This window comes from Sorex araneus, chromosome 10, assembly GCF_027595985.1.
Source record: "Sorex araneus isolate mSorAra2 chromosome 10, mSorAra2.pri, whole genome shotgun sequence".
Taxonomy (NCBI): Eukaryota; Metazoa; Chordata; class Mammalia; order Eulipotyphla; family Soricidae; genus Sorex; species Sorex araneus.
In genome coordinates this window covers 43,408,274-43,430,918 of record NC_073311.1, presented here as the reverse complement: position 1 = coordinate 43,430,918, position 22,645 = coordinate 43,408,274, and the positions used below count along the sequence as shown (strand labels likewise).

Sequence of the window (22,645 nt, the reverse complement as noted above, 5' to 3'; positions counted from 1 at the left end):
GCATCCTTCTTCTGTTGGTTCCCCCCAGCCCCCATCATTTAAAATCTTTTTTCTTTCCTTTGTTGCATTTATTTTTTTTAAACTTAAAAAAAATTTTTTTCGACCCTTACAAAGCTGTTCATGATTAGGTTTCAGTCACACAGTGCTCCAGCACCCATCCCTGGGACACCATACATTTCCCAGCATCAGTCTCCCCAGCTTCCTTCCCATCACCCCCCAACCCAACTGCCTCTGTGGCAGGCACTCCCCCTCTCTCTTCCACCTGTGCCCCCTTTGGGCATTGTGCTTTGCAGTGCAGATACCAAAAGGTTATGGTGTACATCCCTTTACCTGCTTTTAACACTTTTTTTTTTTTTAAGAAGGCCCTTTAGGTTAGTAAGAATTGCAAGCAGTTGGGGTCAGAGTGATGCAGAATAGCAGGTAGGGTGCTTGCCTTGTATGCAGCCAACCCTGGTCTGAAGCATGGCGTCCTGAGCACAGGACCAGGAGTCAGCCCTGACCATTGGCCAAAATCAAAGAAAACTGCAGGCAGTGCAGCCCTGAAAGTGCAGAACGCAGCGGCGGACAGCAGAGCTGCCAGGCGTGTGCTCAGTGTACGTGGGGCGCCGGGAGTCTGACCTCGGGACCGCACGCTGGCAAGGCAGGCGCTCGAAACCCCTGCACTGTCCCCCCAGGCCCTGCAGCAAGTGTCCTTGTCCACGTATCTTACTCTTTATTTGTTGTTGCTTTGTTTAGGGGACTTTGCCTGGCAATGCTCAGGGCCGGCTCCTGGCTCTGTGCTCGGTAATTGCTCCTGGTGGGCTTCGGGGACCACATAGGGTGCCAGGGGTCAAACTGAGTAGGCTGCGGGCAAGGCAAGTGCCCTGCTTGACTTGCTGTGCTATCACTGCGGCCCTTGGGGAGGTTTTTCATTTCTCTAGCTAGAATTTCTGAGTTAAAGGTCTGGGTACGTTATCGCCTGTCCTTGTCTGCTCATTGGCCTTCCAGCATCTTGCAACTCTTCGTCTTTCCCCAACAGAGCTTCTTTTCTGTTTCTTGTTTCCCCAAACAAGAGCTTGTTTTCTCCATAGGCCAACTAACCTGGCCTGTTCAGATTATCAGACTTTGAGAAGTAAAATTACTTCATCTTTTATCAGACATCTTCAGTGCTTCGTCAGTATTTCTTGCTGTAGGCATTCAGTTTTGTTTCTGGTGGTTCAGTAGTTCTTTTAGAATATAGTTTATTTTATAAAATAGCTCATTTTATAACATTAGCCAGATTATTTTATGAAGCCAATTTTATAGTCTGTCCCATAGGTTTAGAATCCAAGTATTTGTTGCTTTGATGTCATCAGGAGACATAACTTGATATTGACAGTAACACCGAGTTTATTTATAAGATACATTTTCTAAATGTTATGTTGGATTGGCCATGAAATCTCATGTTTGATAACCAGTTGAATAAACCTCTCTGCCAGGACTATTGTTCTCAAACCACTGTTGGCAATGGTTTCATCTATTTTCTTTTCATAATTAAAAAAAAACTTTAATAACTGAATTACAGAGTTCTAAAGTTATTCATGAAAGAATGTTGTTCAAAGTTTCAGGCATACAAAGTTTCAGGCAACACCAATCCCTTCACCAGTGCCCCCAGTCTGCCTCCCTTCCCCTGGGTACTTTTCCCCTCCACCGTTGTCCTGGTCGCCCTTCCCTAATTTACCCCCCACCGCCAATCCAGTGGCACACTTCTCACAGAAGAACAGTTCTCTTGCTCTTCATTTCTATTGACTTTGGGCTCTGTTTCTCTCTGACGAAGTTCCTTATGTGAGAGAGATCATTCTTTGTCCTTCCATCTCCCTCTAACTTCACTCAACATGATGGTCTCCAGATCCATCCACATAGCAGCAAATTGCAAATTTCTTACTGCCCCGTTGTGTATTCCGTTGTGTAGATGCAGCAGAGTTTCTTTCCCCTGGCATCTGTTCTCGGGCAGTCGGGTTGTTTCTAGATCTTGGCTACTGTGCATAGTGCTGCAGTGACCGGAGGACTGCAGACGTCACAAAATCCATCTTTGTCCCCTTCTTGGGATCCTTTGTTTCTCATTTCCCTCCCCCGTTATCGACGGTGGCCAGTTTGGCCACGTTATTCAAATAAAATGGATCGTAGCTATCTGCTCACAAATCCGCTTGTGTGTGACACGTGATGTTCTGCTGTGTGGAATTCTCTCCCCAGGAGCGGGAGTCGTTGCAGACTCAGTTGGAATACTTGCCTGACAGCCGGCGCACCGGGAGGCAACTGAAAGACACTTTTGCAGATTCCCTCCGATACGTCAATAAGATTCTTAATAGCAAGTTCGGATTCACTTCTCGGAAAGTCCCCGCGCACATGCCCCACATGATCGACCGAGTAGTCATGCAGGAGCTGCAGGACATGTAAGTCTGGCTGGTGCCCAGCTTACCCGTGTGTGCTCGGAGTTGAGACGGCTTGCAAGGGCAGCTTGGCTGTGTTGACTTAGGGCTCTCGTGCTGAGTCTAGGGATAGTATAACTAACTTAGTACATGGAAGGTATCGTCGAGATAAGTGGGAAGGTCAAAGTAACCACAGATTGCAGGTCCTGGATATATTTGAGTATCCAGTGGTCATTCTGTGTTATTTTTGGACAGGTTCCCTGAAGAATTTGACAAGACGTCATTTCACAAAGTGCGCCATTCAGAGGACATGCAGTTTGCCTTCTCCTATTTTTATTATCTCATGAGCGCAGTTCAGCCACTGAATATATCTCAAGTTTTTGATGAAGTTGATACAGACCAGTCTGGCGTCTTATCTGACAGAGAAATTCGAACGCTGGCGACCAGAATTCACGACCTGCCTTTAAGTTTACAGGTGTGGGATTCTCCATCCCCTCCCCCCTCACATTTTGGGACATTTTTAAGTAAACAGCTTTTCATTTTGATGCATTTTCTTTTCTCCTGCATATTTTAACTTAATGTAAAATAGTTCTTGACATTCCAAGGAGAATGTTCGCAAGCAATCTCTATTCAGTACCAGCATTCAGATCAAATATGAAGCACGCGTTTTACGGAGTTACTGCTTTTTTAGGGCTTAGTGAGGATTGCCTGAATGTTACTGAGAGGCTGGACCACAGCTATGTGACAGAGTCTTGGGACAAGTTCATTGCGGGGGTGGGGTAGGGGAGCTTGGGTGTGGGTAGCTGGAGGTATTAGCTGGGTCCTTGGTGCTGCGGGGCCCCATCTTGTCCCAGGATTAGGCATTGTACGGAGAGTGTCAGGATGCAGCCGGCTTCATGGCATCTCATCTGCTGATCCCTCGGGTGTTGTACTCTGTGACAGGGATGAAATTTGTGCATTTAATGTTGCCTCAGTCTACCCCCACCCCTTTGTTTTTAGAGGAGGCTTCCTCTTAAAGACCTTACGGTCATGGAGAGATAGCTCAACAGGCTGAGTCCGTGCTTTGCATGGGGGCAGCCTGAGTGTGACTCCCATCACCACATGCACCCCTAGGGCCTCATAGTTACCCCTCTAAACACTGAGCTGGGGGGTAAGCCCTGAGCACCAGTGGTTGTAGCCCCCAAACAAAACAAACCAAAAAAAATCATATGGTTACACTGTTTGGAGATAGCATATATGTGATTATCGGAGACTTTTTTGTGGTTTTATAGTGAAAAACTATAATCATTACTTCTGATGTATATATATGGCAGACTTATCCTTTTATTTTGCTTTGTATTTGCTTTAGGATTTAACAGGCCTGGAACACATGTTAATAAATTGCTCAAAAACGCTTCCAAGTAATATCACTCAACTAAACAACATTCCGCCAACTCAGGAAGCATACTATGACCCCAATCTGGTAAGTTACGTGGGTGCTTTTATGTACAGTGGAACATACATCCTTTGGCAGTATATGGCACCTCAGAATCTGGAAGGAGGAATGTCTATGTCTTTGGCAGAAAGTAATACAATGGATAATCTAGCATGATTTGTGTTTTATTTTAGAAGATCTGTTTTCCTACCACTGGGTATTAAATTAATATTGAGTTTTTTTTGTGTGTGGATACATAGTTAGTAAATAGACATTCTCTTCCCTAAGCGTGTCAGAAGAGACCCCCACACACACACACACACAAAGAATACTCATTTGCCTAGAAGAAAAATCCTGCTATTAAATATTAGCCAAGGATGGAGTTAGAGAGATAGTACAGCAGGTAGGGTACTTGCCTTGCATACGGCCAACCCTGGCCAACCCAGATTCATTTCCTGGCATCCTTGTTGGCTGCCCAAGCACCACCAAGAACAATTCCTGAGTGCTGAGCCAGGAGTATCCCCTGAGTATTGCTGGGTGTGGCCCCCAAACTAAAACAAGACAAAATTAGTCAAGGAGATACTCATCATGGAACATCATCTTTCATCAAAGCCGCATTGCTTTGATGCTTCTCTATCTTAATCATATCAGTGGAGACAGTAAATGAACTGCATTGAAGTACCAGAGGGCTGGAGAGTTTATTAGATTCTTCATTATAGGATGCATCCCAGTTTTAGTGAAGTTTAAAAAAAAAAAAAGAAAAAGATACATTCTTATTTAATAGAACAAGGACAAAATTCAGCTGTTGTGGATAATCTTCACTGTAATATGAAATAAGTGCTTAGATCAGTGGGGGGAAGTTTTAATATAGAATAGGATTTGAACTATGGAAAATTCACACACACAGGCACAGAGGGGGTAGTAGAATGATAATAGGTTAAATCACAAGTTATAATGTTTTTCACTCCAGTATTTTCCGTGTTTTCTACAATGAATGGCTTGTACTTTGTTTTCATAATCAGAATAAAGTATTGTTTTTTTTTTTACTTACCATCTTATAAAAGCACAAATTATATGTAATCTCTAATTGACAGGTTATTTTAGAGGCCAGACCTTCACCTTGAGACTTGGAGCTTTCCTAATGGCCTGGGTCTCTCTCTCTCTCTGTCTCTGTCTCTGTCTCTGTCTCATTTCCTTTCTCCCTGTCGTTTCCTCCCCTTTTCTCTGCCCCGCCTTCACTCTTCTCTTCTCTGTTTGCACACCTGTTCTTCCTCTTACCTGTCTCTCCTCTACCTTTCTTTCTCACATCGCCTTTGGGTTCCGAAGTCCTTATGTTACCAAAGCCCCACACAAAGGACTCGGCAGCACGCAGGGACGTGCTCTCTGCCAGGGCCGGTGAGACGTCTGAGAGGACGGCCGTTTCTCGTGCTCTTTACAGGCACCGTGAAAGATCATGGAGGAAGTTGACTTTTCTTTACTGCGTCTTCATTAGCAGAGCAAGATTTTAGTATTTGATAAATTTCTGGCATGACATTTAGGATCAGCAAATATCCCTTGGATACTAAGAATTAAGTAATTAAAGCCACTTTACTGATGATTTTGTGTAGTCTTGAGACTCCTGCAGACTCAGGGGATAAGTTCTAGTTACACTAGTTGCACTAATTAGCATCACTCCAGGGAACTCTCAGCCAAGCCATTGTCTATATTACTGTAATTAATTGGTCACACAGAGGATAATATTTTTTTCTTTTTAAAATTTTTTTTTTTTTTTTTTTTGCTTTTTTTGGGTCACACCTGGCGATGCACAGGGGTTACTCCTGGCTCTGCACTCAGGAATTACCCCTGGCCGTGCTCAGGGGACCATATGGGATGCTGGGATCTGAACCCGGGTCGACCGAGTGCAAGGCAAACGCCCTACCCGCTCTGCTATCTCTCCAGCCCCTCTTTTTAAAATTTTTATTAAAACATTGTGATCTATAAAGTTATTCCCAATAGAGTTGTGTCGGGCATACAATGTTCCAGCACCAGTAACACTACCAGTGTCTTCGGTTTCCTCCACTCCTCTAGCCTGCCCTCTTGGCCGACGGGTAACCAGTTTTCTTCATATTCTTCCAGCAAACCTAAAGGAATGGCAAATAGAATTATCAGAAAATAAATTGATAAATGTCCATTTGTGATGGCTGATTGCTATGTGCTTTTAACCTTACTGACCTAGCAGTGGGCGACCCTCTGCACCTTTAAAGTGCCACATGGTGGGAAGTTTCTTCTGTGCTTTATTTATTTTTTAATTTAATTTAATTTTTATAAAGTTGTTCATGATAATTTTTTCCATTCAATATTCCAACACCAATCCCACCACCATTGCACCTTCCCACCACCATTATTTCCAATTTTCCCCACCACCACCCAAGCCTGCTCCAATAGCAGGCCCTAACGAATTTCTTTTGTATTGCTTGTTATGAATAATTCACTGAAAATGACCAAAAAAAGATTTCCTTAGAGGAAAGTGAGTGAAGATTGTTGTATCTCACCCTGGAGCCATTAAGCCCTAGTATAAGAGATTGCTAACATGTTGTTACAGATTGAGCCTTGTGTGCTAATATTTTCTTAATTGAGATTGGTTACCTTCTACTTTACATCCCATCTGACGTGGTGTGCTACTCCAGGGACATCAGTGGTGGAGAGTATCTCCTGTCCTTTAAAGAGGCTCTTTAAAGCTTCCTGAAAGGGCCAGAGCAATAGTACATCAGGGAGGGCGTTTTCCTTGCACGTGGCTGACCCGGGTTCAATCTTCAGTGTCCCACATGGTACCTGAGCATTGCTTAGGAGTAACTCCTGAGTGCAGGGCCAGGGGTCATCCCTGAGCATCACTGAGTGTGACCCAAAAAGCCAAAAAAAAAAAAAAAAGAAAAAACCCCAAAACCCAACAAAAAGCTTCTTGCAAACCTGGTTTCAAGGCTGTCAATTCCCTAAGCCATTTCCTGTGCATGGAGCTCCATATAGCTCCGTCAGATCTGAAGGAATGTCTAGCTGAATAGAGTATTCTTGGGGACGTGTTCATTTTGTTGAGTTTTTGTACTTATTCCTCCATATTTTTCTGCCTTATGAAGTCTCACTTGATAGATCTACTGTACATCTTACAGGCTCTCTTTTGTACATAATAGTTCCATTTTTGATCTTGCTGCTTTCAATATTCTGTCTTTATCTTGGCATTCTGTCATTTTGAGTATGTGTCTCGGAGTCTTCCAAGTTGGGTCCATTTTCCCTGGGACCCTTCGGGCCTGTATTCCTCCACTCTGGGAAATTCTTATGGATGATTTCTTTACTGTTTCTTCATCACACCTGCCTTCCTGTTCTGCAGGGACTCCGGTGATTCTTAGGTTGTTCCTCTTGAGCTCATTCCATTGTTCTCTCCATTGTTCTCCGGTATGCTGTTAATTTCTTTCCAGACTATTTTCCCCTCCTGCCATTTCCGAGCAGTTTCTTCTTATCTTGGGACACCTTAATCCTTTGCCCAGCTGCTGTTGTGCTAATTCAGAGCTTCTGTTGATTTATTTTTTATCACCTACTGTGCTCTTCATATCTGTCATTTCTGATTGTAGTAGTTATTTTCATTTTGACTTTCATAATTCTTATGCTTTGCTGACTATCTGTATGATCATTTCTTTGAGCTCATTGAACACCCTCATCACGGTGTCACTAAACTCTTGTATCTCACAGTGATTCAATAATAATAATAATAATGATAGTGAAAAATAAAGTCATCGAGACTTACTAGGCATGTTGGTGTTGCTGTATCCTCAGTGATAATTGTTTTCACTGACTCAACTTGGGCTTCTGTGTGTTTCCCCCACTGATTTTCTACCGGTTTTGCTTCGCTAGGGGATGTCTTTGTAGTTAGACCCCCTGGAAGATGCTGCGAGATTAGGGTGGAGGTTGCTCTCTCTTCTCTGCCCATCCTTCCCAGATGACAGGAAACATCACCATGAGCAGCGTGTAATTTATTGAGTAGATCTGTGGCTTCCGGACCTGGGCCCTTACTATGGTGCAGGTCAGGAGTGGAGGTTGCTGGCTGCTGGGACCTAGCGGGAAGGGAGAGGCTCTACCTCCTGTTTCAAGGCAAAGTTGTTTTTTTGGAGGGGGCACACCCTGCAATGATCAGGAGCTACTCCTGACTCTGCACTCAAATCACTCCCGGCAGTGCATGGGGGACCATATGGAATGCTGGGAATCGAACCCAGGTGCAAGGCAAGCACCTTACCTGCTGTACTATCTCTCTAGCCCATCTGTTGGCCAGAGGCTCGCCTCACCTGGGCTGGCGGAGCAGCAACAGAATGTCCAAATGTTTTCTAACTGGACTAAAAGAATGACAAGTTATCTGATGAGTAACATAGAGACCGTTTTATCAGTTTACCTAAAAATTTTCTTTCTGGGAAAAAAGTAAAGATAAGTCACAAAATTGTTTGACAGATTGTTTTGACAGCTAGCATGTTATAAATGTATCACTGTATCACTGTCATCCCATTGATCATCGATTTGCTCAAGCGGGCGCCAGTAATGTCTCCATTCATCCTAGCCCTGAGATTTTAGCAGCCTCTCTTTACTCATCCTTTCCAATGGTGCCGCATTAGAGGCTCTTTAGGGTCAGGGGAATGAGACCCATCTTTGTTACTGTATTTGGCATATGAATACGCCATGGAGAGCTTGCCAGACTCTCCCTTGTACGGGCAGTAAACTCTTGGTAACTTGCCAGGTTCTCTAAGATGGAGAACTAGGTTATCAGATGTCGCCGCCGTGTAATCTCATCAATGGCCAACATCCAGAGACTATAAAACTCTTATCTCAAATTACTAAAAACTCAGACAACTTGGCTTAATTTTATACTATTCTTTTCCTTGGCTTCTATTATAGTCTTTATTCCTATCTCACGATAAAGTTAGTCCTTATTTTAGAAGATGTCATAAAAAAATTGTAAGTTCTAAGTTTTGGGTGAAACTGGCAAGTTAGAAATGGTTTTTACAGACAGCATTTTTAAAAAACAAAAACAGTATAATTTTATATTTATATTTCACTGTCACTGTCATCCCATTGTTCATCGATTTATTCGAGCGGGTGCCAGTAACGTCTCCATTCATCCCAGTCCTGAGATTTTAGCAGCCTCTCCTTACTCAATTTTCCCAATTGGAGGCTCTTTTCAGATAAATGTATGAGTAGAATAAAATTTTGTTTACAAAAGTAGCCAGCCTTCGTTCGGTCTTTGACATAATGCAGTAAACATTCTCGTCTTGATGCTGAGTTGCTGAGTCTGTGGGTAGTTTGGCTCCGAGGTGAAAGTTTTGTGCACCCTTCCTCTTGGCCCTGATGTCGTGTCTTTATCCCCCCTGTCCCCCCTCCCCCGCAGCCGCCGGTCACCAAAAACCTGGTAACCAACTGTAAGCCTGTAACTGATAAAATCCACAAAGCATATAAGGACAAAAACAAGTACAGGTAAGTCGTATCAATGTCTCTGTTGGGTGTCAGGGTGACTGCAGGGGTGCAGAGTGACCTCAGGAGGCCCAGGTTCTCTTTGGCGCGACACAGTCCACACTAAGCCGGGACTGGCCCCCGAGCACCAGGTCCCACTCCCCCAACCGCACCCAACAAATTCAGAATAATTAACAAGAGTCTGGTATAATATCCTAGTTTGGCAGCATTTTTGAAGTATTCTCAAATTTATATGAGGTGGTTTTTCTCTTGTAACTCTAAAAAATGAAGTCAACCTGAGGCTGTTGGATCCTTGAACGTTTTTTCGTTGGGTTGGTTTTTATTCGGGTCTCCCCTGGAAGTACAACCCCTCTCCTACCCCTCGGTGCCCCAGTGCCCCCGCTGGCTGTGGTCAGAGCCCGGCCTCCTGTATGCAGAGTACTCTCCCTCGCCCCATCATCCCCGCCTGAGCCTTTGAAAGTTTCACAGAAGCTTTTCTTTTTTTTTTTTTCTTTCTTTTTTGGGTCACACCCAGCAATGCACAGGGGTTACTCCTGGCTTTTCACTCAGGAATTACTTCTGGCGGTGCTTGGGGGACCATATGGGATGCCGGGGATCGAACCCAGGTCGGCCGCGTGCAAGGCAAACGCCCTACCCGCTGTGCTATCACTCCGGCCCCACAGAAGCTTTTCTTAAGGAATTTGTCTCTCATATCTTCATAAATGCTTTCATACTTTGATAATTAGGTTTGAAATCATGGGAGAAGAAGAAATCGCTTTTAAAATGATTCGCACCAATGTTTCTCACGTGGTTGGCCAGTTGGATGATATAAGAAAAAGCCCCAGGTACTGCTCTTTATTTCCTTTTTGGCTTGTTTGCTTTAATTAGTAAACTTTAATTTGGGGGGCCACTTTTAAGTTTACAACAAAATTAGGTCTAAACTATAGAGAATTCCCAAATCATTTGACTGTAGTTAATGTTATGGAGAGTTCTATATTTTCCTTGATATATTTTATGGGTTTGGATCTTTCATCCATTTTCACTTAACTTCTGTCTTTTGGTGTGAGTTCGTGGTCCAATTTTTAGTTTCTGCACGTGGCTAACCAATCTTCCCAGCACCATTTGTGCAAGAAAATTTCCTTTCTCCAACTTAGCACTTTTGACTTCTTTGTTATAAAATAAATCTCCATGCACCTGAGGCTTCACTTTTTCTGTTTCATTGGTGTGAGTGTGCTTTTCTTCCCGTACTACCACACTGTTTTGATGAATATAGTTTTATAGGGCAGTTTAAAGTGATACAGTGTCTCCTGTCTTCTTTTTTTTCTGAAAAGTGTCTTAGCTACTTAGGGATTTTGTGGTTCCATGCAAACTGTGATGGTATTTGCTCTGAGTGATTGAAAAGTATTGTTGGAATTTTGATAAGTAGTGCATTGACTGTTCATAACACCTTAGCTATGATGATGGTCATTCTAGTGATGTTGATACTTCCAGTCCATAAACATGGATTACTTTTTCATTTTTTCTGTGTCTTCTGTTTTCTTCTTACCTCCCTCCCTTCATCCTCCCTCTCTTCCTCCTTTTTTCCTTTTTTCCCTCCTTCCCTCCCTTCCCCCCTCCCTTCCTCCCTCCCTCACCTACCTTACTTTAGAAGCTGTTTTTAGACTGCTGGTCTCTGCTTGTTCCACAGCAGGGTTCTTCTGACTGTAATGGCTGCATTCTCAGTGGGGCTGCAGGCAGAACCGTGTATTATAGACAGTTTTGGTGTAGACTAGTTGGGACGACCTCCAGGGTGCTTTAAGATCCCCCACCCCAAGTAGGCCAGTGTTGCCCTGCCTTTTTAACCAGTTATTTTTTTCTTAATGACTTTTTTTTTTTGGCTTTTTGGGTCACACCTGGCATGCACAGGGGTTACTCCTGGCTCTGCACTCAGGAATCACCCCTAGCGGTGCTCAGGGGACCATATGGGATGCTGGGAATCTAACCCGGTTCGGCCACGTGCAAGGCAAATGCCCTACCCACTGTGCTATTGCTCCAGCCCCTTTCTTAATGACTTTGACTTCTGGTTTTTGTTTTGTTTTGTTTTGGGGGGGTCACATCCCATGGTTTTAGGGTTTACTCCAGGCTCTCTGCTCAGGATTCACTTCTGGCAGGACTTGGGAGCCATATGGGGTGCCAAGGATAGAACCTGGGTCAGCTGCATGAGAAACAAGCACCCTCCCTGCTGTATTAAATCCCCAGCCCTTTCTTAATGAATTTGGGATGGTACTCACAGCGCTCAGGACTCTGCTCAGGAGACTTACCAGGGGTTGAACTTGTACTCTTACCCATTGGACTATTGCTCCAGCCCTTACCCATTTTTGGGGGGATGGGTTGGGGAAAAATGCCCATTTTGTTATATTTGGAATCCATGTATCTTATTTCGTTTCGTCAGACCCATCCTGGTGGTAGCCAGTTATCCTGGTCTCTCTTGCTTCTAGAAAGTTTGTTTGCCTGAATGATAACATCGACCACAATCATAAAGATGCCCAGACAGTGAAAGCGGTTCTCAGGGACTTCTATGAATCCATGTTCCCTATACCATCGCAGTTTGAGCTGCCCCGAGAGTATCGAAACCGTTTTCTTCATATGCATGAGCTACAGGAATGGTAAGTTCCCTGGTTTCCTGTGGGCGGGGGTGGGGTACATATTTAGAATGATACCCTTTCTTGAATCTGTTCTTTGTTCTAACTCCTTCGTGAAGATATACTTAGGGTTTTACTTCTCTTAATGCTTAAAATGTAATTTTTATTGAACTCACCGGCCAAACACATCTGCTGGTTTTCTTTTTTATTCGTCATCATCTCTGTCTTCAGAGGCTTTTTTTGTGTTTTGGGGTGGGGGTTTGGTTTTGGGGCCTTACTGGATGATGCTTAGGGCTTACTCCTGCTCTGCGCTTAGAGTTCACTCCTGACAGGGCCTAGGGGAACATTTGTGTTGCCAGGGATTAAGCCCAGGTAAGCCACATGCAAGGCAAGCATCTTACCCACTGCTTACTGACTGCTCCCCTGTCTTCAGAGTTGTGTTCCCCCATTTCTTGAGTACCTGCATCAGCCAACACTAGGCTGGGCAGTATATTTTTCTCCTTAAGTTACTTATTATAAATGATAACCTGTACCCAGAGCTCCATATTTGCTTTCTTCTTCAAATAGGAGGGCGTATCGGGACAAACTGAAGTTTTGGACTCATTGTGTACTAGCGACGCTGATTATGTTTACGATATTCTCGTTTTTTGCTGAACAGGTAAGTTTTTATATTTTCAAGAGATATCAGACAGTATTTGACACACTAGAATTTGATTCTTCTAAAATAATCCATAACATTGGCTGAGAGCTCATGTGCCGGTAGGTCAAATGTATTTGTAATTATCATGTTGTTACAGGTAGTTTTTAATTTCTCTTCTAAATCTGCTGCCACAAAGACATCTTTACTTTTTTAATCCTGGAACTCAAGAGAAACCCTTTTAGATTTGGTGGTGGGAGGGGGATGGGGAGAAGGGGAAGGAAGCACAGCCTGTGGCACTCAGGGGCCATACTTGGCCAAGTGTGCTCAGGATGCCTCTGCATTCAGGAATCACTCCTGGCTGGCTTAGGGGGCCATGCAGGGTGCTGGGAATCGAACCTGGGTTGGTCGCATGTTACGCACTATACTATCTCCGGCCCTATGATAAAATTTTTTTTTTTTTCTTTTTGGGTCACACCTGGCGATGCACAGGGGTTACTCCTGGCTCTGCACTCAGGAATGACTCCTAGCGGTGCTCAGGGGACCATATGGGATGCTGGGAATCGAACCCGGGTTGGCTGCGTGCAAGGCAAACGCCCTACCCACTGTGCTATTGCTCCAGCCCCCCTATGATAAAATTTTTTAAACAAATTCCAAGCCACTAATTACAAAGAAAGACTATTGGTGATGGTGGTGGTGGTGGTGTTTTGTTGTTCTTTCTTATACCTGTATTTTCAGACTATCATTGCTATGGTCAAGTACAGAAAAAAAAACATGTACATGACTTTTGATTGTAGTTTATTGGGTCAGGGAGGTGGTAGCTCAAAGGGCTGAGTGCAGACTTTTCATATGGAGACCTGGGTTTGATCTCTGACACTACATAGTTCCCTGAGCACTGCCAGGAGTGACTTCTGGAGAAGTTCTGAGTACCACCAATGTGACCCCGAAAAGAATGAAGTTTGAGCCAGAATAATTCTGGGGGGCCTTCCCAGCTATGCTCAGGATTATCGGGGCCACTTATAACAATACTCAGTCTTGGGGTATGGGCCTGACGGTTGGCTGCTCAAGCCCGGCTATGCAGGCCCATCACACCACACCCTGTTGTAATAAGGATCAAACGTGGGGGCCTCCAGTATCTATTTAGACATGCATCCTAATCCCGTGAATTATGGGCCAGGCCAAAATAAGTTTGATACTCATGGCTTTAAATACCTTATGGGGACATCTCCAGGCTTACTGAACCCTAGAAAAGGTGCAGGTAAAATTAGTTATTGATTTTGTTTTGGGGGGAGGAGTGAAGGAGACTCATCTGCTGTCTGTCTTTTATGTATAAACCTGGGGGTTACTAAGGTAGTAGTGCTCAGAGGATTTCTTTTTTTTATTTTTTTTTTTTTTAATTTTTTATTGTGAAAAGTTACAAAGTTACAAAGTTTTCAGGTTTAAATCTCAGTTATACAATGCTCGAATACCCATCCCTTCACCAGTGCTCATATTCCACCACCAAGAATCCCAGTATCAGAGGATTTCTTGTTACATAAACTCTTCTGTCAATAAATTGAAGGTGCGTTTTCTTTTATCATTTAGCTAATTGCACTTAAGCGGAAGATATTTCCCAGAAGGCGGATACAGAAGGAAGCTAGTCCCGATCGAATCAGGGTATAGAACTTCTTCATTGGAAAATCATCTACCTCAGCATTCACTGAGCATTTTAAAACTCAGCAACGTAGAGATGACTTCGTGATGTGATGCTTCGTCATCTTGGCGTGAAGAAGGAACAGCGTCCAGTACATAACTTATTTTGAGGCATGAGTATAGCCCACTGACCAGGAACTGTTTTAACCAACACACTAAAAACTCATGTGCTGAGCAGCTCCGAACTGCTTTTTCATGAGCATTTGCTCATGGACTCATTGTTCTTTTTATGGGAGGGGTGAAGACTCACTGATGAGAGACGGCTGCTAACTTCCCATCACTATCATTGCAACTAACTTGTAACAGGAGATGCCTCATCTAGGCCAGCTTGGAGGTGTTTGCCAAGAGACCCCGGTCTTTGCATTCCAAAGCCCTTTGGTCTTTACATTTTGGGGTGTTTTTCTTTTTTTGTTTTCACTTTCTTTTTCTTCCATTTCTCATCTTTGAAATAAGTAGTTACTAAGTTAACTAGTCATTCTTGCTTTTGAAAATAATGAATCGGGATGTCTAAACATGATTTTTATAGCTGTCATGTAAAAAATGCAGCAATAGCACCTCTTAATTGGCAACTTCTAAATTAGGGGTTTTCTTAATGCTTCCGGCTGCAGGTGGTCTGAACTTACCAGTCCTGACACACTCAATGGCTGACATCTGAATCCTCTGTGCTTGTTCACTTCTGTCCCTGAGAATACTGCAATTCTTGTGGAGGCCTCATTATAAAGGGCTAGAGGTCAGTAGCAGAGCTACTCTCCAGATGTAATTATGTTTTTAGAAATGTACATATTTTAACAGAAGTGCCTCCTTTTAGAAGTGAGAAGTACTTAGGGAACTGGCACACCCTAAGTTGATGCCCATCGATTTCCTACACTCCAGGGCTTGGCAAGGCTTTTTAAGTTAAAAGCCACATGGTAAATAATTCTAGGCCCCATGTATCTCTGGCATACTCTTCTTTCTTGTTTGTTTTTTGTTCAACAGTCGTTTACCTATGTCAACACCATGGGTAGCTTGTGGTTTTACAAAAACAGGCCACCAACTGGATTTAATCCATAGGCTCCTTATTTCCAGACCACCAAGATGGTGAATTAATATTTTTACATATGGATAAGCCCTGATGTTCAGCCATATTTTATTTATGTCTGTGTACAGTGGGTATTTGGCTACCAAATGCCACAAGTCCTTTTAAACACTGACAGGTATTTTAGATCATGCTCTCAACAGTATTCTTTCCAAATGGCGTATGTATTTTGTAAAAAAGATCTTGTAAATACTGTGTCTGTGTTGTAAGAGTTACATATTTCAAAAACTGAAGTCTCATAAAAACTTAGATTTTTGTCTAAGACTTTGATTTTAAAAATCGGTCATTGTTAGTCTGGATTCAGCGATCATTTGTGTGCTTAGCATGCCAGCGAATGTGCTGAACTGAAATTGAAAGTGGGAAGTAGCCTAGTGAGGTTTAGTATTACACAGGAGGATGCCATTTTATAAAGGGAAAGAGCAGTTCTCAGTGGAATTTGCCACAAGGTAAAAATGTAGGGGTTATCTGGATATCATTTTAAAGGTGAAACATTTATTTTAGAAGAGTTGTTGAGAAACAAACATTTGGGTGTGACAGAAATTTCTGTGGTCACGGAGCTTAAATAATACAGGATGATGCAATAAATAATACAGGATATTCACAGAACCATTGGGGAATCTAAGAAACTTGGCGGGTAGCTGGGAGGCCCTCAGAATTTTTAAAGCCTTAGACCCATTTATTTTACTCACCCGAAGACCAGCTGAAGGCCAGCCTGCAAATAGAAGAGGGAGAGCTTCTCACCCTGCCGGAGCTCCCGGTGGTTACCTCCAAGTTCCCAGGGCTCCCAGGAAGCATTCTAAAGTGGCTTCAGAAACAAAACCCTGCATTTGCATCAAGGTTCCCAGGACCAGAGGCGCTGTGGGTCTTGCCCAGTGTCATAGCCAGTAGAGACCCCCAAGTTTCCTGTCCCTTTTTTTGCATGCCTGCCTATAACACACATTCTTCTGTCAGGTTATCGGGGTGAGTCCTGAACCCCAGATTTTGTTTGCTAGGACTCAGCTCTCTCTTCACAGCGGGAGGGCACACTGCTGTCTGCCTCATAGGCTGCTGATGGTGATGATGATGGGAGACAATATGTGCCTGCACCTAGCAAGTGACTGGGACGAAAGGATCGTTACCCAGGCCAGCAGAGAGGCTGCAAGAGCCGCCTCTAGTGAGCCCTTGGCTTTAAAAAAAAAAGTAAGATCTTTTCCAAATAAAAAAAAAATTTTTTGACCTGCTTCATTTCTTCACAAGCGTTTATAATTTCGCCGGAGAGTAGCACAATGGGAACAAGACTTGCCTCTCATCAAGTCAATCTGGGTTTGGTCCCTTGAATACAGCCAGGAGTGATCCCTGAGCAAAGGGGGAGGAATAAGCCTGGGTGTCACCAAAAGAAAATAAAATTATATAGACTAAAACGTATACGGGTAATGACTAATGACTAAGGATGTGAATGTGTAATCTTACAACTCAGATAAATCTTGAGTATTAATCTCACAGAAACTGACCAGAGGTTAGAAAAAAAAAAGAAACACAACATAACTCATCTCAGGAGGTCAACCTATATAACCTCACAGAAGTCTGCCTCCGCACAGGAAAAAAAAGACATAGGCCAGTCAACCTAATAAGTATCTCAAATGACATCACAAATAAGCCAAGTTCAGTTATTTGCCAAAGAAGCCCCTCTTCGTGATCAAGTGAGACCACTCTAGGAATGCAGGGTTGGTCCAGCATCAGAAAACCAGTGCTGTTCACATCAGCAGGATCCAAAAGATGAACCAGGGAGCTGGAGAGATAGTACAATAGGTACAATAGGCTGCATTTACCCTTGCATGCAGCTGCCCTGGGTTTGATCCCCAGCATCCTATATGGTCCCCGCCAGGAGTAATCCCTGAGCATCACCAGGTATGGCCCCCCCAAATCAACAAAATAGACACAGCTTTGATCATATCAGTGGGTCTGCCGCCTTACGTGTGGGTTTTTGTTTGTTTTTGCCTTTTGAAGGGGAATATGGGGTGGGGCGTCATCTGGCAGTGCTTATGGACTATTCCTGACTGTGCTCAGGGGTTTCTCCCAGCCATGCTTGGAGGACCACGAACTACTGAGGACTGAACCTGAGCCTACCACAAGATTTACCATACAGTGTAGTTGGGGCTGGAGCAACAGTACGGTAGGTAGGGAACTTGCCTTGCATATGACTAACCCAAGTTCCATCTCTGGGACCCCATGTGGCCCCCAAGCCCTCTACGATTGATGTCTGAGTGCAGAGCCAGGAAGTAAGCCCTGAGCACTACAGCGTGTGACCCCAAAACCAAAATTTAAAAATACAGTGTCGTACAATGGCTTCCCAAAACTTTTCTACATTTATTTGCTCTGTTTAGTTTTCTTTGTGTTTTACAGTAAACCCAGATTTTATTTACAGTAAACCGGTGTGCAGAGCCTTAGCGTTTAGGGGCTTTGTGTTTGATTGCCCCTTCCCATTTGTTGTAATAATTACCGTGTCTTTTTGAACATGTTCTGCCTGCTAAATGCACAAGTTCACTCCATCTACTTAAGGGAAACCAAAAGAGGGGTGCAGAATACAGTATTACCTTGCTAGGGCTGGGTAACACTTCCCACACACACTTCCTATGCTTCCCATGTCTCCTGTCTGCCATGCCCCAGAGAAGCAGTAGACAGTAGATCTCTCTCTCTCTCTCTCTCTCTCTCTCTCTCTCTCTCTCTCTCTCTCTCTCTCTCTCTCTCTCCCTCCCTCCCTCCCTCCCTCCCTCCCTCCCTCTCTCTCTCTCTCTCTCTCTCTCTCTCTCTCTCTCTCTCTCTCTCTCTCTCTCTCTCTCTCTCTCTCTCCCCTCCCCTATAGAGAAACTCCAATGGAGATGAGTTACTGTAAGTTTGGGTTCTGTGACATGGGGTGGATATTTCTGCCAAAAGAAGGGATGCAGGGGGTGGGGGTGGGGGCGGGGGGCTGGAGAGACAGTCAGCAGACTAAGTGCAGGCTTTGCATGCAGGAACCGCTGGTTACATCTCCAGCACTACAAGGTATACTGAGTACCACCAGGAGTTAACCCTCCAGCACAGTTGGGAATAACCTCCAGGCACACGGGCACGCATGCACACACACACACACACACACACACGCACGCACGCACACACGCACACACAAACACTGGTTGGGCTGGAGATAGTATAGTGGGTAGGGTGCTTGCCTTGCACGAGGCCAGCCTGCTTTTGACCCTTGCATCCCATTGGCCTTCTGAGTCCCATGAGGAGTGATCACTCAGTACCATCAGGAGTTAGCTCTAAGCACTTGAGCACAGCTGGGTGTGTGCCCCCTCCCTCTCCCCAAAACAAGGTTGATGAAAATCCCTCTTGAGCAACAGACTCACTGTATCACTGTCATCCCGTTGCTCACCGATTTGCTCAAGCGGGCACCAGTAACATCTTCACTGTGAGATGTTACTGTGAGATGGCATATCAAATATGCCACGGGTAGCTTGCCAGGCTCTGCCGTGCGGGTGAGATACTCTCAGCTTGCCAGGCTTTCCGAGAGGGGCGGAGGAATCGAACCCAGGTCGACTGCGTGCAAGGCAAACGCCCTACCCACTGTGCTATTGCTCCAGCCTAATATTGATATTAGATCAATAGAATAATAATTATAAATAATCAGTAATGAACATTGGAAGACACAATTCCTAAATTAGCATTTATCTTGAAGGCAAGCCACCTTGTTTTAAATCACATCTGTGGGGCTGGCGTGACAGTACAATGAGTAAGGCACTTGCTTTGCACCAAGTTCACTTGGGTTGATCCTTGGCATCCCATGTGGTCCCCCCCACGCCCTCCAGGAGTGATCCCTGAGGTCCGAGTCAAGTGTATGTCTTGAGCACTACCGGCTGTGGCCCCAAACCAAAAACCAAACAAAAAACCCACATTTATCGATTAGAATGTAGTAAAACCTGACATTTTCCACTACTGAATGGATTCAAACTTTTTTTTATGGAAGGATTAGTACAGCACCTACTACATTGTAAATGTTTCATAAATGATTCACAATCATTATTATAGCTCATTATAGGTCCTGAATTACTTTTATGACCTTCCTCCTGCTCTTTCTTTTCTGTCACCCTTGCCCACACACTGCTAGCCACCTTGTAGATGCTGTTCCTATTGTTTGTTTTTCATTTCCTTCTCCATCTTTGAAACTTCTACTCGTATCTCAAGAACCATTACCAACATTTCTCTACTGAGAAATTTTATGAGACTATCAATTCTTTGAGAAGATGAAGGAATCAGGGATGTATATTGTCTTTCAAGTATCCTTGAGAAGATTCTACACACTAGCTAATAAAGAAAATAAAATATTTTATCAGAAATCCAGTGGACTGGAATAAAAAGGCAGTAGTTCACATGGCTGAATATTGATGTGATTTTTCCTAAGAAATAGCACAGAGACTTCAGTTGGGAAAGTATGACCAGAAATCAATAAAGCCCTAAGGCACTGGCCATATTTTTAGGTTAAAAAGGGGAAATACATGTGTAAAATAAAAACACACAAAACAATGCAGAGCTGGGAGCAAACTCAGAAGGTACAAAAGTCCAAAACATATTCTGAAATGATATACAAAAAAACAGAATGGGAGAAAATAATGGCCCCAATTGAAAATTGCATATTATCTCTTAGCAATAAGATTGAGTGAATTTAATTGCTCTTATAAGTCATCTCCTAAAAATTGTTTCACAAATATTCATCATTTTATAACTAGAACAATGATTTAGGTTTTATTGGTTTATTTTCAGTTTGGGGGCCACACCCAGGGGCCACACCAGATAGGGTGTCAGAGATCAAACCCGGTCAGCTACATATAAAGTAATCATTATGGGGGTTGGAGTGCTGCACATTGCTGACCCAGGTTTGATCCCCAGTACCCCATATGGTGCCTGAGCCCAGTAGGAGTGATTCCTGAGCGCAGAGCCAGGAACAAGCCCTGAACTCCGCCAGGTGTGCCCCCCCCCCACGCCCCTGCAAAAACAAAACAAAACAAAACAAAAAACTATTGCATGATATCAGAGATCTAGGTAAATGAAAACTATACCAGGAAAAGTAGGAACAAGGGTCCATTCTCTAAACTGTTCTAGATATAGGTGAAATGTCAAAATAGATTCAACATTTTTCAATAAAACTTGGATAACTGATTCTAAAAGATCCTTGAAATAGGAAAGGTGAGGAGCAAGATAGTTCTAAAGGAAAAACAAGCTCTAAGAGCTGCTCAGTTAGTTAACAAATCTTTAGTGAAGCTGGAAAGATGAAAACTGTTATGGGCACAAGACTGGCCAAAGCAATCAGGCTGGAGAAACAGTCTCAAGAATTAGGTTGAGTATGACATAGGCATTTTAGGGAAAGCAGAATCAATCATTCAAGGATAGTGAGACATTGGTTTCCTCATAGGGGAAACAAGGGATCCTTCCTAATACCAGGCACAAAAATCAGTTCTAGGGACAGAGGTAGTCCAGAGGTTGAGATGCTTGCCTTGCATGCTGCCAATTCTGGTTCATTCCTCCTAACACATATGTTTCTTAGCACTCATCCTTCTGAGCTCAGATTTCAGGAATAGCCCTTGAACATTGCAGGGTATGACCCAGAAATAGTCCCCTCACCCCCCAAAGAAAAGTCAGTTATAGATGAAAAAAGACTTGAAAAATGGCATCTTGAAACTTTGCTATTTTTATAAGTTTAGAATAAAAAATGTTTAAAAAATAATTAAGCAGACATAGAGTTGAAATCCAGCATGCATAAAGATGCCCCAGGCATGCCCAGGGCTTGATTCTGCAGCCCCTGCTAATCCAGTGACTAGGATTCCACCACATACATGCAATAGGGATGAACATGAAATAGCAATCTACAAATAGCAGCAACACCTACAAAAAATAAAAACCTTTATTATCCAATTGAAAAATGAGCAAGAAACCCAAATATACATTTGAAGAAAAAAGAAAACGACCAATAAGCACAAGTGCATAATATTCGGAAACAGAAATATAATAGAAGCCACAGAAATAACTACTAGAAAAGCACAGTAAGAACAGTGTCTACACCAGGTGGTGACTCACTTACTGAACAAAGGAAACTCACTGTGGAGAGAAAAGTACAAATGAAAGCCACCTGGCATTATTAAACAGCTCCTTGTCTCTGTCCTAGCAATCCCCTAACCAGAGTAGGGAAAAGCGTCAGCATGTGTGCATGTGATTGGAGTGTTTGCCCAATTACTGACTACAAAATAATTTGAAAATTATGCACATACCTGACAAGAAAATCAACCCACTCTGGGAAATGGCATGTGTGGGGCTCAAAGTTATGTTTTCTTACTACTCTCAGCTCCCCCTCCAATAAAATAATAATTAAAAAAATCATGGACTAGAATTACAATGGATTATTTAATACTGATAAAAATGATGATGCTGAGTCATGCCTACAAGGCAATTCTGGCACATGTAAGCCAATTTAGCAGCCATGATCCAGAGACTCATAAATAAATCATAAAGAGATCAACAAGTTGCAAAAGATTCCCCCCCCAAATTCCTGTGCATGGCTGAGTCATCTGGGGCACCCCAGAATGCGGCAGGTCAGCCCAATGCCTGCCTGAACAGAGCCTCAGCAGCAAGATGCTCCCATACTCCACAATCTTCAGGTATGTGGGTTTTGTGACTGAAGTCTCCAGACTTTCACCGAGTTGGGAAAGGCTACCTACCTCCTCCCATCTTCCTAATCTTCCAGAAGACCGACCATATGCATTTGAGTCATGCATATAACTCAAAGCTGCAATTCAGTTAAAAATTTAACTCCAGCTCTATCACCCTGTTATAAATTTTAGATTTCCTGGAGTGACACTTCAAACTCTTTAACACTAATAAATCAGTAGTAGCACACCAGATTGGATGGGCTGTAACGTAGAAGGCAATCAATCTCAATTAACAAAACACAAGTACAGAAGGCTTAACCTGTAACATTTTAGTACATTTTAGGATTTATTAAGTCCTTGTATAAGTCCTCTTATACAAGGACTTAATGGCTCCAAGGTGAGATACAACAATCTTCACTAATATTCTTCTAAGGAAACAATTTTTGACATTCTGTTACCGATTTATTGGTAACAAGCAATATAAAATACATTACTGTGGACCTGCTATGGGGACAGGCTTAAAAGGTGGCTGGGAAAATTTGAGACAATGGTGGAAGGAAGGTATAATGGTGGTGGGATTGGTGTTTGAATATTGAATGCCTGTAACAAATTATCATGAACAACTTTGTAAAGTATAGTGTTCATATAAAGTGTAAGGGGAAAATTTACACATGTAGGTCTTACCTATCCCATGTAA

The 22,645-nt window shown here is 43.2% G+C and overlaps 1 protein-coding gene across 1 annotated transcript in view; it reads left to right on the top strand.

The window, feature by feature from the left end:
• GNPTAB (N-acetylglucosamine-1-phosphate transferase subunits alpha and beta) overlaps positions 1-16,504 on the top strand; it is a 76,933-nt gene extending 60,429 nt beyond the window's left edge. The window contains exons 14-21 of the mRNA XM_055118211.1: positions 2,212-2,411; positions 2,643-2,862; positions 3,736-3,849; positions 9,203-9,288; positions 10,011-10,109; positions 11,742-11,909; positions 12,453-12,543; positions 14,107-16,504. Of these exons, the coding sequence (XP_054974186.1) occupies positions 2,212-2,411; positions 2,643-2,862; positions 3,736-3,849; positions 9,203-9,288; positions 10,011-10,109; positions 11,742-11,909; positions 12,453-12,543; positions 14,107-14,184 (1,056 nt within the window). The 3' untranslated portion in view covers positions 14,185-16,504. The remainder of the gene's footprint in view (positions 1-2,211; positions 2,412-2,642; positions 2,863-3,735; positions 3,850-9,202; positions 9,289-10,010; positions 10,110-11,741; positions 11,910-12,452; positions 12,544-14,106) is intronic.
• Positions 16,505-22,645: the final 6,141 nt, after the last annotated feature.